Source organism: Panthera uncia, unplaced genomic scaffold, assembly GCF_023721935.1.
Source record: "Panthera uncia isolate 11264 unplaced genomic scaffold, Puncia_PCG_1.0 HiC_scaffold_2110, whole genome shotgun sequence".
In the NCBI taxonomy this organism is placed as follows: Eukaryota; Metazoa; Chordata; class Mammalia; order Carnivora; family Felidae; genus Panthera; species Panthera uncia.
The window spans coordinates 1-14,378 of NW_026058812.1; the positions used below are offsets into that span (position 1 = coordinate 1).

Consider the following 14,378-nt stretch of genomic DNA (forward strand, 5'->3'; position numbering starts at 1 on the left):
TTAGAGGGGGCAGGTGGGGGCAGGGGGCAAGGCGAGGCTGGCTGCCGAGGGGCGGGCGGGCGGGAGGCATTTCCCAGACAGCAGAACTATTCGGATGAAGCCAGGCTCCCCAGGGCGCCTTGCTCTGCCCGCCTTAGAGCTCACTGCAGGGGCGCAGGGAGGAGGGAGAGGCAGGCAGGAACAGAAGTGACTGCAGGCCCCACCCTGGGCCCCCCCCCCCCCCCACCCCGGGCAGATGCCCCCTGCCTGGGGTTTCCAAGGCTGCCGTGGCCCTGGGTTAGACACTGGGCTCTGAAGTCAGGCTGACTGGACTCAACTCCTGCCCCTGGGCTTAGCTAGTGTGCTTTCAGGACAGTTACTTCTCTCCTAGCCTCCCTTGGTGGACCTCCACTTCCCCTTCCCAGAAATGGGTATGACAGTCCCTCCTGCAGAGGACAGTGGTCCCCTCACCCTGGGGCAATTTTGCCCCCGATCTGCAATGCCTACATCCACCGTGAGTTATCACACCAGAGAAGGGGTGCTAGGATGCCGCTAAACATCATAGGGTGCAGAGGACCACCTCCCGCCACCCTCCTCCCAGAAGCATCCAGCCCTAAGGTCAAAGGCGCTGAGGTGGAGAAGCCTGTCCTGGGTGAAGATGAGCATTTAGTGCCACAAAGCGTGCACGGCGCCCGCAGTTGGCGGCTCACATCCAAGCCGGGGCACGGGGACCTTGGCCTCTTGACCTCTCAGAAGCAGGTGTCGAACCTGAGCTGGTGGACGGGGCGCACTGTTTCAGAGAGGCTGGGCTATGACTCTGGGCCCCGCTAACCTTGTTTCCTCCCTCCTCCCAGCTGCCTGGAAAACGTCAGAGTTTTCCGAATGGCCGCTGGCAACTTTCCCTGCACCCTCCTGCTGAGGTCAGGGCCCGAGTGGCCTCCGCAGGGACCCGGGCTGCCGCTCTGATTTACGATGAACTTCACCTTCCGGCCCTCGCTCAGACCAGTCCCAGGGAAGCTGACACAGCGCCGGTCCAGCTGAGAGAGGTCGGAGAGGACAGAGAGCTGCCCACAGAGGCCCCTTTCCTTCTGGACCCCTCACTCAGGAGCTTTCCAGGGACATACCCAGGGCAACACAATGGAGAGTGTGTGTGGGGCCAGATGGCCCCCTCCCTCACTTCTGCTGACTGAGCACCAGGGGGAGGGGTAAGAGAGCAGGGCCAGAGCCCTAAACTGGGCCAACTAAAGCTGAGTGGGGAGTGGGGGGGGGGGGGGGGGGGGGGGGGGGCTTTTAAGGAACTTTCTAGAAGCCCCACCCATTGCTCCTGCTTCCATTTCATTGGCCAGAACTGTGCCACGTGCCCATTCCTATACACACGGAGCCCCAGAGATGTCTTATTTTCACTGGGAGAAGTTCTGTCAGTAAGGAAGAAGGTGAAACCACGGGGGGCCTACAGAAGGCACTTCCTTTGGGAGCTGCCCCTGCAACCTGGTGTTGGGGATGGGAGCTGAGAGACGCCAGCAGAGTAGGCCTTTGGCCTTGAATCCTATTTCATAACCAGTTGTATCTCCCCCTTCCTGTGCTGCATTACAGTCTGGTTGCCCTCGAGGCCAAGTTTTCTTGAACTGGGTTTTAGCCTTGCTTTGGGGGCGAGAGCGGGGGAGGCAGGTCTAAACTTCCCAGCCTGGAAAAGAGTGGCTGCAGGTGCAGGCCGTAGAAGCAACTGGGAACCAGAACCGATCCATGAGGTTGGGAATCTTCTGGAAGGGAGCCGGACCTTCTTGAGAGCAAGCAGTGGGAAGTACAACCACCCAAGGGCAGGACAGACCCAGGGGACCCTCCCATGGCAAAGGGCCTCAGTGGATGGGTCCCATTCTTCAGAGTGTCCTGTCACAACTCCCAGGCTGCCGCTGGGTCCCCTTGGCCACCCCATGTGTGATCCTTGGGAGGGAAAGGGGAAGCAGAGGGGGGGTCCGCTGTGGATTTCGTCTACGGATTCCAGCTCGGGGCACTGGAAGGAGGCTGACACTGGGCCTGAGACACGGGTCTGAGAGACAGACCCATCCTGATACATAAATCGGAGCATGGGAGTCAAGCTCGTAGAATGTACCACATCACTTCACTTTGACTTCTCAGGACATCAATGTCCACCACGTGCTTTTAAATTCAAGGACAGCTGGGGAAAAGTGCCAATAAACTTTGGACTTTTTCTTTTTCTAAGGGAAAGGAGGAAGACAACCATCTGGGGGTGGGGGCCCTAACACGTGGGTCGCTCCTGGCCAATGGGCGAGAGGGCTCCGCTATCCACACCCGCAGGGAGCAGGGCTGACCGTTGTCGTTCACGGAAGGGCCCGGAAGCGGGGGGAAGAGTTTCTCCACGGCTATTTTGGGCTCCTCTTTAAACTCCGAACCCTGCTGAGCGGACACGAACACAGAAAGAAAACAGCTCCCGGAGGCAGCAGTGAGCAGACTCTTTACTCTGGCGGATTATACACCATCAACCACCTGTTCCGGCTCGTGTCCTCCTTAGAGGGGCCGGTGAATACAAACAAAAATAGTTCTCTACAAAACCAAGTTTCCAGCCTTCCCAACCCTCCTTCCTAACTCCCTCCCCCAGACGGTGAGTTCCTTGGTCACCAGGCCTCACGGAGTCTGGTGGGTTGCAAAGGAAAACAAAGAAAGAAGAGTTGTAGGCAACAGGAGTTCGGGGTCCGCTGGCCTATGGTAAGCCAGGGACAGGCGCAGGGGGTGTCTGCAACAGTCGCATATGTGTGTGTGTGTGTGTGTGTGTGTGTGTGTGGTGGGAGGCACACCGGGGGGTGTTGGGGAGAGAATTTCCCCCCACCCGCTGTCCCACCACCAGACAAAAAAAAGAAAAAAAAAAAAAAAAAAGGGGTGGGGGGCGGCGGGTGATACAAAAGAAAACCTAAGACCCAAATCGCAGGCGGCTGGGGCCAGAGCCCCCACAGCGCCCCCTGCGGCGGCGGAGGGCAGTGCCGGGGCGGGGGCAGGTGCCACTGACCGCGGCGGGAGGAGGCGGGAGGGCTCTGCTGTGTAGCACCTGGGAGCAGCTCGGGCCGCACCCTTCTCGCCGCCCGGCCTCGGGCGCCGGCCCCCGGGCCCTCGAGCCCCCAGGGCCGCCCCCCGGGCGCAGGGTCCCCTCCGGGCCGGGCTCAGCAGCCCAGGCGGGCGGCCAGCCCCAGCAGCAGCAGGCAGCCGAGCAGGGTGGCGGGGCGCGGGGCGGTCCCGGGCGCGCGGTCGCAGTCCAGGCCGCCGTCCTCCGCGGCGGGGTCGCAGCGGGGCTGCTCGCAGCGCACGCCGGTGTAGCCGCGCGGGCAGGCGCAGCGCTGGTTCTGCAGGCAGGTGCCGCCGTTCTGGCAGAGCAGCTGGTCATCGTCACACACGTTGGCTGCAGGGCGGAGGGGCGGTTAACGCGGGCGGTGGCCCAGTCCACCCCCGCCCTCCTCGGTGGAGCTTCTGCGACTGAGACGGGCCGGGGGGGGGGGTGTCGGAGGCCCAGGGCGCCCTTGGTGAGAAACGCCCCAGCGTGGATGGTGACGGTGGCCAGGCGAGAGCTGAACCCGTCTCCTTCCCGCCACTGCCCTCGGCTCTCCCCGCCTACTGGCCTTGCGACGCACCTGCTCTCTCCCCTCCAGAGCTTTGCACCTGCCTCTCCCTGTGCCAGGAGCGCCCTTCCATCATCCTTCCCAGGCTAGCGCCCACTGTCCTTTCGGTCTCGCCAGGCCACCGCTTGCTCGGACAGCTCCCCACCCTCCCGCTCCGCAAACCCGTCCTCGTCAGCCAAATCCCACCAACCGCCAACTCCGCCTCTGCCTCCGACTCCCCGCTCAACCGGCCCCCAGATCCGCCGCCTCCCGGTTCCCACCTGGCACCGGCTCCATTCCCGGGTCGCCTCAGGCCTCGCCCTCCGCCCCGCCCCCAGCCCCAGCCCCGCCCCGACGCCCGTGGCCCCGCCCCTCGGCCGCAAGCCCCGCCCGCCGGGCGCGCACTCACGGTAGCAGCCCTGGCGCCAGTAGTGCGTCGGGAGGCAGTCGTCGCACTTGGGTCCCGCTGCGCCCTCGCGGCACTCGCAGAAGCCGGTCTCGTTGCACCGGTCGTGCACGGAGCCGATCTGGTTGCAGTTACACTCTGGACGGACACGGGCACGGCGTGCGGTCAGGGCGAGCTGTGGGCGTCCTCCGCACCGACCCCCACCCCGCCCGGCCCCGCCCCCCCCCAGCCCCCCCCCCCCCCCGCCCTTCCCCGGTGGTGCACCCCACACCGTGTCCACGTGCGCCCACGGCCGCCCGACGGGCCAGATCTCGAGGGAAGGCTGTAGCAGCCATTAGCCACTCCCTCCCCCTGGCCCCGGGGGCAGCCCCAACCCCTCTCTGGGCCTCAGCCTCAGTCTGTGAAACTGGAGGGAGCGCTGAACCTTCCCAGATCCAAAGGGCTTTAAGATCCACGACAGGTGGGAGGAGCCTCATCAGGGCAGGGCATCCGGGTCGAGGGGCTACTGGGGGAGCGGGGAGCACACAGGGTGGGAGGAGGAGCAGCCCCAGAGGCCTCCGGCCTCCCCCGGCCCCTTCCCTGTTGGTTTCTTGGCGGGCCTCTGCTCTGTGGGAGGGGGCAAAGGTCCCCACTCTGGGAATCCTTGAAGCAGGGGAGGCAGAGAGAGGCAAGGAGAGAGGAATGTATCCGGGAGGCAGGGAATGCCTCGACTAGGATCGGGAAGCCCCACCCTGTCCCTACAGCTGGCCAGTGTGCCATCGGCAGCACGATTCCATTTGGGTCACTTTAGAGTTGATGGAATTATCTGAAGGCCAATGCCATAATTCAGACTGACCGCTCCAGCCCTGCGGGCAGCCCCCCCCCCCCCCTGTGAAGCCAGAGCTGACCTGGTGGGCGGAGGCTGGGCAGCGGGATGCCAAGGGGGCTGGGCACCCGAGGACCGGGCACCGGCCTCCAGTGGAGACAGAGGCAGGGGTGGTGGGCAGCCCTTCCAGGCTGCTGGGCGCTGGCTGGGGCCTCGGGTCTGGCCTTTTGGGATGGCCTGCCTGTGCCCGGGCCCAGGGCCCCCACAGACTGCTTCTCTACCCCCAAACCAGTCCTGGAGCAGAGCGTGAAGAGAGCAGAAGGAGTGCCCCCTGGGTCTTAAAAGCTGGGCCTCTGCTTATGAAGCACTGGGGGGCGCCTGGGGGGCTCAGTCGGTTAAGCGTCCGACTCCAGCTCAGGTCATGATCTCACGGCCTGTGAGTCCGAGCCCCGCGTCAGACTCTGTGCTGACAGCCTCAGAGCCTGGAGACACAGATTCTGTGTCTGCCCCTCTCCTGCTCATGCTCTGTCTCTCTCTGTCTCAAAAATAAATAAAAACATTTAAAAAATTACAAAAAAAATAAAAGCACCAGAAGGACTTCGTTGGAAGAAAAGCTTCAGCCACGAAAAATGGGTTGAAAACCTTTGATCTGGAGGCTCCTGGGTGGCTCAGTGGGTTAAGCATCTGACTCTTGATTTCGGGCTCAGGCCATGATCTCACAGGTTTGTGAGTTCGAGCCCTGCGACGGGCTCCGCCCTGACGGTGCAGAGCCTGCTTGGGACTCTCTCTCTCTCTCCAAATAAATACACTTAATAATAATAATTTAAAAAAAGCCTTTGATCTAATCCACTTCTCCGTTTTACAAGCAGGGAAACTGAGGCCCATAGCAAGCTCTCGAACCAGTCTTTGTAACCAGTGGTTCTGCAATTCCAGTGCCTGTGGGAGGTTCCTCATAGAGCGGATTCCGGAGGCTTCTGTCTTTGGAGATGCCCAGCTGGCGTGGTCCCCGCCCCCCTTCCCAGGGGATTCGGACACAGGGCTCTCGGGACCCCGCCCGGCCCCACCCCACCAGCAGCGCCCACGCCGCACCCCGCGGCCGGGCCCGAGCGGCTCACCGATGCACACGTTCTCGTCGTCCAGCTCGGCAGAGCCGTTGCGATAATAGCCCAGACGGCAGTGCTGGCAGTGCTGGCCTCGCGTGTTGTGTTTGCAGCTGACACACGTCACCACGTTCAGGAAGTCGATGTAGCTGCAGCGGTTGGAGTGGCCGTAACACTCACAGTCTGGGCCGGCCGAGCGTGAGAAACACCACGGGTCAGTGGGCCAAGGGACACCGGGCCTTCCTGCCACCCCCTGCACCGTGTATTGGGGGAAACTGAGGCACGGGGCGAAGACAGACCAGCCCGGGGCATGCAGGGAGCAGGAAGGTGCCGCGGGCCGCCAACGCTTCCCTGTCACGCGGGAGGAGACAGGAGGACCGGTGTGTTCGCCCAGCCCACGGGTTCCCACCTGGCCCCGGTGGGGGGGGGGGGCAGGGATTCAGGGAGGGCCAGCGGCTCGGAAGGATGCCCGTGTCCGACTGGGAATGATTCATGCAGGGAGGGTGGGTCGCGCAGCCAGCGTGAGCGCAGGAAGGACAGTGCCTGTAGCGCGGCACCCCCCGGGGCGCCTCGGCAAAGGGAAGATGCGTGCATGGGTTCCGGGGCGAGATGGAATGGGCCAGGAGCTTCCTCCACATGCTGCTTTGGAAGACCACTGGACGGAAAACGCCCACCTGCCGGACCTTTTATTATTAGCCTGAGCTGTTCTGCAAACGTGATTGGCACCAGAGGGCCTCCTCTCGCACAGCCCCCTGAGGATGGGTACCGTCTTAGGGTTTGTGCCCTGGGCGTCTCTTTCTGCCCTCCTGATAGTCTTGGCCTGGCTTTGGACTCTTACTGCAGGAACACGGTCCCACCCACACCGAGGACAGCCACCTCTGTGACATCCTGCCGTTTCTCCCAGCCCTCCCTCTGCTCCAGGGACTGGGCGAGTCCCAAGACTGCCGGGCAAGGCATCCTGAAGGCATGGGAATTGGCTCCCCGTCCCAAGAAGGCAGCTATCCCTTGGTGTCCCTCCTAAGGGGCTCAGCACCCCCTCGAACAGGAAAGCCAGTGTGACTGCCCTTGAACGGGCAAGACGCTGGCCGCCCTCCTGAAACACCATCTGTGCATCTCTGGAGGACCGAACCTCCCTTTCGTGATGGGAGAGGAAGGAACTGACGAGGTCTTGGTGGTCAAGGGCATGGGAGACCTTGGAGAAGCGAGCCTCGGAGCTGTGCCCAGGAGGAGGCGGTGGGCCTGCCACACCTTTGGCCTCCTGGGCCTGCCCCCTCCGCCTGTCCCCCCGGGAGCAATGAGAAGGTGAGCCATCTCCCAAGTGTCTCAAGGAGTGGCACCGGTGACCCCTGTGTTCCAGCTCTTGCTTCGACCAAGACGGGCCCCTGGGCTACACCTCCCAGGGGAGCCAGGACAGGCTATTTCTGGAAGCTCCGGTGCCTGCCCCGTGCCTGCCCACTGTGCTTCTGACTCATACCTGCTCCCAGCTCCCTTGGGGAGGGAGGACTGAGGGAAGAGAGGCTCGGTTTCACCTTGACCCAGCTACTCCGGGAGGGGTTTCGGAGCCAGGCATGGGTCCTCCGTCTTGTATCGCCGTTTTCCAGTGCAGGTGGGGGGAGAGGTGGCTGAATCCAGCCCGGGCCCGTCCTCTTACCTTGGAATTCTTCAATGGGCACCACTTCAGCAGATTTGGGCTTGAGCTGGAAAGGTCTGGAGGCCGGGGCAGGGGCGGGGGCAGCAGCAAAGGTGCCCACAACTTGGAGAGACGAGAAATACGCTCTTTCGTTGCCACGGTCCAGCTGCCGAGGGCAGGCTGTCCGAGCCCAGGGAAAGCGCAACGGAGGGTCCCACGGGGCCCCGGGCACGTTCACCTGCTCAGATGTGAGGGGGCACAGCACATCCGGGAGCCGCGCAGAAGCAGCCCTCTGGCCTCCGGTGCCCCTTCGGAGACCACTTACACACTCGGCTGGATTAATTCTCCGAAATTACTTCTCTAGCCCCAGCATCCCCCGACAGCATGCTAAGTGCTTTGCTGACGCTGAATGATTTTCTGACTGATGGCGAATATCGCTTAGCTCTCTCCTCTCCTCTCCAAACTCCCGTGGGCATCAAACCCAGAGTGTGCACCTGGCATATGAGGCTCTGGCATCTCCCTTTCTGAAGCAATCCCCACCCCCCGCTCCAGCCACAGCGAGTCCTTTCCTATCCACGGACCCCCCTGCCTGCAGGTGTATCGAGCCATGAACCCAGACAGCACCTGCCTTCCGCATCACAACTCCCTGGGGCCCGGCCCCAGCTTTGTGAGTGAGCACGACACTATCCCGGCAGCAAAGTCGGGCTCCGCTTCCCTCTGGGAGTCTGCGGTGCCCTCGCCGGTCCCGTCCGGGGCAGGGTAGCGAGGGCTCCAGAGGCCCCATCACCAGGGAGGGAGTCAGGGGCCTCCAGCTGCTGGGAACCGCAGACCCTCACTGGTTGCGGCTCTAGCTCCAGAACTGCCTGCCAGCAGAGGGCGCCCAGAGCCCCGCTCACGGCTCCTGGAGGGGCCCGGGTTGCTGTCCAGACAGGCTTTCGGACCTACCGTCCAGGGAGCAGGTGAGCTGGGCTGGGAACGGCCTCCCGACTTGGAGGGTCGGGCAGGGCCCCCGTGTGCTTCAAGTGAACGTCCGTCGAGGCTACAAACGAGCCTGTGCGTGTCTCCTCCCCCTGCTGTGGGACACTGAGGCTCTGGGCTTGGTATCGACACCATCGACGGCGCCCCCTGCCCCGTTGGCGGGATCCCCCCGCCAAGCCTTTGCCCCGGCTGGTCCCGCCGCCACCTGGGATGCGCTCTCTTCCTTCATCCACCGGTAGTCAACCCCTGGGTCTGAGTCTGCCACCCCATTCCTGCAGGAGGGCCTGACCCTCTCCGAACTCCCCTCCCTGCCCTGGGGGGTCCTGTAGCTGACAGTGGCAGGGCAGGATTCCCGTGGTCAGCGCAGAGTCCCCACTTAGCCCCGAAGCCCATGGGGGGAGTGTAGGATTAACAGGGGCTGCGTCTGGTGTCGTCACACTGGATCCCTCTAAGAAGGTGAGCCCCGGGGTGTGAGCAGATGGTTCTCCGAGGCCCCTCCCCTCAGCTCCCGAGGGCCGCCCCCGCCCCCCCCCCCCTCCCACCTCCCGGCACCTACACCTGCTAACTCCGCTACATAGGGAGGGGCCTGCGGTCTAAGGAACTTTCCCGCCCCCATACCTTCTGCACTGGAGGGCATCTGGGGCCCGGGGGAGCTCTCCCCGAGGGGGGCAGCTGTAGATGGCCTGATCCACTCTTGGGGGGAAGAAAAGGAGAAGCCCAGTTATGCGACAGGGTGGGGCTGGGGGACTTGGGGGGCACCCGGAGTCATCACACACCCATAGGACCCTTAGCAGAAGCAGCATGGTCTACACTGGCCAAGCGGAACTGGGTCCAGGTCTATGGGAGAGGCAGCGTCTACACCTACTACAGCCTGTGACCTGAAGCCAGAGAAGAGGGGGGCGGGGCTGAGCCCGAGAACCTGCACACTTTGGGCCGTCCTTTCTTCGGCGGGACACCTGATTATACGACCCTTCTGCCCTCCCTGTGTTGTCCCCGAACCTACTGAGGGTACAGCGGGATCCAGTCCCGTATTTGGGCGCAGACCTTTCTGTGCCAAAGTCCCTGGCTGATGGCTGTACAGGGGAGCAGGGGTCATCAAACGCGTCCAGAACGGTCTTTGAAGGCTGCCTGTCCAACACCAACGCGGGGACCGGAGCCCCTCCACCATCTGACCCGCCCTCCCCAGCCCACAGCGTGGGCCCATTTTCGCCAGGGGACCGCGATGCGAGTCAACCCCCAGGGTCGCCGTGCCTGTCCCCAAGACTAAGCGGCCACAAAGCGGGGGAAGCGGGCAGGGCTGGCGAAGGCAAGGCATGGCTCTGCACTGAATTTCAAAAGACAAACCCAGAGGGACAGGGGAGAAATCGGATTCTCTCCACTTCTTAAAGGGATTACGCACGATGCCGGCTGGTGGGGAGAGACAGAAAACCTACCAGCTAAAAAGTGCAGGAGACTTTCCAGCTGGGCGCTGGGAGCCTTTGGGCATCGAATTGACATTAATACGGGGCTCAGTGAGGAGAGAAGGCTGCAGGACCCAAATTGGCAAGGGCTTAATTAGAGCCGAAACAAAAGCAGCCCCGGAGCCTTTTTGCTTTAGAGCCTTTCTCCCACCACCCTCTGCGGGCGAGGATTAGTGGTCCTGAGCAGCTCTTCCTGCCCCACAGCCTCTGCCCTCCAGACAGCTAGACATGGGCAAGACGGAGAAACTTCTGGGCCAGAGGGTCACGGGCCCAGCTAGACTCCGGTCAAAGAGTCTGAAGCACCTGTCGGGAGGCACGTGGGGAGACTCAGGACCTTTCTGGGGGCTGGGAGCCGGGGGCAAGAAAGACCCCTGGCTGGGCTCTCCGGGACACGCTCGGGTGCGCGGGAAGAACAGTCTCACCGCGGCCTGTGTCGTGTGCCGAGGCCAGATGGAGGTCCCTTCTGTTCCTTGGGAATCAGGGAGTGGCTCCAGCTGGGGGGGTTTGGGGTGGTGCTGGGTGGCTGTGGAGGCAGCTATCTCTCCTCTGGAGTCGGTGAGCCCCGAGTTCGAATCCTCCCTGCGCGTCTCTGTAATCCTATTTATTACCTTGAGCGGCTGCCTCTTTCTTTCTTCTCAAACAGCTTTATTGAAGTATAGTTTACGTGCCATGAACTCCACCTGCTTCTTCCCAAGCCTTAACATCCTGACCTGTGGGACCAGGAACTAACGGTCCTATCCCCTCGGAACTGTGGGCTCAGGAGAAGTCCACACTCCGCCAACTGGAGGGACCGTCATTATTAGTGGGGGTCCACGTACATGGGGCCCAGGGAGGGCACAGGCTTCAGCTGCTAGGAGGAGCGATGACCTCTGAGACACGGGCTGCTGGGGTCACTGACTGTTACGCTAGAGCCACCTCCTGCCCCAAAGCGCCCTGCCGCCCTCACTGGGGTCACCACGCAAGCTGACCACGACCCACTGAATGTTTGAGGAGTGCGCCTTCTCACCACCTGGGTCCTGGGGACCCTCGTGATTCGCACCCACCTCGCCTGGCTCGCCGCCCTGATCTGAGCCTCTCTTTACCTCCCAGCCGTGCAGCTTGCCCTGAACCGCGTGCACCAAATCCGAAGCACTAAGAAAATGGGTTCAAGGTTACTCCGTGTGTGTGTGTGTGTGTGTGTGTGTGTGGTCCCCACCCAGACAGACCACTGTTTGCAGGCAGGCACAGCACCCGCTATAGCAAATTTTGCTCCCGTACGCCCATCACAGACATTGCAAAATCAAGCACAAGGCCCAGGCGGCCAGCTTATGTCCTGGCATTCCCAGCATGGACCCGGCCTTGACCCCGAAGAGGACCCCTGGGCCAGGAGGCTCCCCTGTAACTCCTGAATCTCCTGACCAGCCCCTGCCTCCTGCAAATGCCGCCCTCCCCGTGGAGAAGGGCAGAAATCAAGAGTGGGGGGGGTGTCACCCTCTGGGTCCCACGGAGGAGCTAAGCCAGATGGCCCAAGAACAAGGGGGACTTTTCCTCCGCAGGTCCGTGCACAGAGGAAGGAAGGGTCATGGCACCGTCCAAGGAGCGAGGCGCCCCTGCCGTCTCCTCTCTGCTGGGGCTCACTGCCGAGCTCCCCTTCCCAGCCGGGACCAGGGAGACTTCCCTCGGCCACGTCCTCCTGGCACCCTCCGGGAAGGATGGATCATTTCGGACTTCTGGCATTTGCAGTGGGCGGGGACAGGACATTTCCAGCACCCCAAGCCTCGAATACACAGCAATCCCAACTTCGGAGGGGAATTCGAACCAGAGAGCGGGTGTCTCTGAGCCTGTCCGTCGCGGCGGACCCCTAAGAGTGGCTGCTCCGGTTGACGCGGTGTGGGATGCTCGCCCTGGCCTAGCCCTGCCCCCCGCCCCTCCCCACGCAGCCCAGAAAAGCCCAGCAGTCCCTACTCCAAAAACCCGGGCCCAGAGGTGCCCTTCTGCCTCGCTGATCAGAGAAGCTTGCCCTCTTGGCTCAGTCTATGCTGTCCACTCCCAGGGGTCGGCTGCCGAGGCGCTGGGGGCACAACAGGGTGCGGGGTGGCGGCGCCTGGGGCAGAGCACTGAGGCAGGAGCCCCCCTGGGAGACAGGCTTTGGGCGCACTTCGTGTGGCCTGGATGTCACTAGGCCCCTCCCCCGGTTCCTCGGTCACCCCATTCTCTCGGCCATGCTGGTCTTGGGATCCTCCTGAGCTGTGCTTTAGGGGGCAGGAGGTAGAAGGGTCCAGGCTAAATTGAGCCCCAGGTCCCCTGGCTGGGGCCCAGTAACAGATGGGCCCAGACGGCCTGGAGGCCCCTCAGCCCCACACTCTCGTGGCTCTAGGGTCTAGTGTTCTCTAGTCTAAGAGCCAAGCCCCTATAGCAGGTGCACATCACAGAGGTGGGGGAAAAGGCCGGGACAGCTGGGCTGTAGCTGGGCACCCACCTGTGGGCTGTGGGGTGCTGGGGGCCCCGGGGCCCCGTGCAGCGGATGTGGAGAGGGCAAGAGTGCTGGGCGCCCCTCTCATGGCCACAGTGGCCACAGGGGCTTTGGGGATGGGGTCCTTCCGGGGCCTACCGATGCCTGGCAAGAGATGAGAAGGGGACGAGAGGGTGGGAGGTTGGCGGGCGTGGGGGGTTGGTGGGGATGAGGGGTTGGCGGGGATGGGGGCAACGCATCAACTTCCGGCCTCACTGAGCCGGCCGGCATCCCCTCCAGAATCCAGCTTCCTCTGGCACCTTCTCTGTGGCAGGGAACAGCCCAGGGTGGGCTGTGGCCCCGCTCAAGCATGTCTGAAACGGGAGGTGTGCCAGTGGCTGACTCGACACCGGCCAGTCCTCTCCTGCTAACTCTAAAAGCAGATGGCACTACCCACCTGGGGGGAGGGTGCCAGGATTCAATGAGGTCCTGGAAGGACCCTGCGTAGCTGGTGCCTGGTGCTGTGAGGGCTTGAGAGCCAGTGGCCTGATGATGGACGTGAGGACGACACTCACGCCCACCCCTCCCTTCCCCCCCCTCCCCCTCGGGCCTGAGCTGGATCCCAGCTTACCTGTCCCAGCCTCACGGGGCTCGGGGGACTTCTGCCACTGGCCAAGAACAAGGGACCCCCCCCCCACCCCGACTCTTGCCCGGCAGGAGAGGGAGACATGGGAGGGGGTGGTTCACCCAGGGGCTGCGGGGACCCTTTCCAAAGCAGCACTAACCAGGAAGCTCGAGGGAAGAAATGGGAGATGCGCTGGCTGCAGGCCACAGCACAGGGGACAGGAGAGAGCAGGCGGAGGTGAGAAGTGAATGGGGGGGGGGGCAGTTAGAAGTGGGGAGAGGCGGGCGGCCACGGGCCAGGGAAGCCCCTTCTTTTCTCTCCCGTTCTCGCCAGGAGTCGCAAAGAGGCTCGGGCCCCAGGGGCCGTCCCCAGGGCAGCGGGCTCGGAGCGTACTTACTGCCAACAGCAGAGCCTGCGGCGGCACCTGCGGGGAGAGAAGGAGGGTCACCGGGCCTCTGGCCACCTCCTCCCTGCACAGGAGGGGATGGCGGGGCTGGGGGAAGGAAACCTGGAGGCGATGATCCCACTTCATCCTGAGCCCTGAGAGGGAGGGGCCGCCTTAGCCCATTTTGCAGATGCAGAAATGAAGTCTCAGAGCCGTGACTTAACCCCGGGGCACCTGCTGGTAAGGGTCAAACGCTCCACTGGGGGCTTCACCCGCACCCTCTTCTTTGATTTTCGACTCTCAGGTCCTGCCGTGCAGGTGGGGGCCTTTCTTCGGGGGTGCCACCAAGCACAGGCCACCAGGGAGAAAGCACCGCGTGGGTTCCCATCTGGGGACATGTGGACGTGGCCGAATGACTCATTGAAAAATAATCGTAGCAGCTGCTATGTGCTGAATGCTTGCCATGTGCCAGGCACGTGCCCAGCACGTTTTTAGTCCCCACACAACCCCACAGGGCTTTGGGATGGGCCTGATTCCACGGATCAGGAAACGGGGCTCCGGGTGAAATAGCCTGTCCGAGGCCACAGGCCTGTGAGTGGCAGAGGCCCTTCTGTCCGTGCGTGTCCGCGCCCCGGGGGGGTGATGGAGGTATAGGTCATGGTCTGACCGGGGAGTCTTGGAGATACCATGGTAAGAATCATCAGCACCGGAGGGAAGGAGCTGATGTCAGGCTTCCCCCCGCCCACCCCCGACCAGGTGTTCTGGAAGAAAGAACAGGGGCAAGGATGCCCCTTGGAACGCTGGGAGGCCCTCCAGGGGGGAGGCTGTGGTGTGGAGAGTGGTGTACGACCCCCCCCCCGCCCCCAGTGAGCCCTGCAGGACAGCCAGGGACAGATCAGGGGACCCCTGATCTCAGAGGGCCTTGTAGGGGGGCGTGGGGGCTGGGCTAGGATTCTATTCTGAGGGCCTGGGGG

General features: G+C 63.1%; 1 protein-coding gene across 1 annotated transcript; it reads right to left on the reverse strand.

Annotated features, from left to right (window-relative positions):
* Positions 1-2,855: 2,855 nt before the first annotated feature.
* LOC125917631 (netrin-G2-like) lies at positions 2,856-12,980 on the reverse strand. Its single transcript, XM_049623774.1, has 5 exons — positions 9,122-12,980; positions 7,547-7,648; positions 5,911-6,078; positions 3,994-4,128; positions 2,856-3,388 (listed from the first exon to the last, which is right to left on the reverse strand). The coding sequence occupies exons 1-5, from the start codon at positions 9,138-9,140 to the stop codon at positions 3,153-3,155; spliced, it is 660 nt and encodes a 219-aa protein (XP_049479731.1). The 5' UTR covers positions 9,141-12,980; the 3' UTR covers positions 2,856-3,152.
* Positions 12,981-14,378: the final 1,398 nt, after the last annotated feature.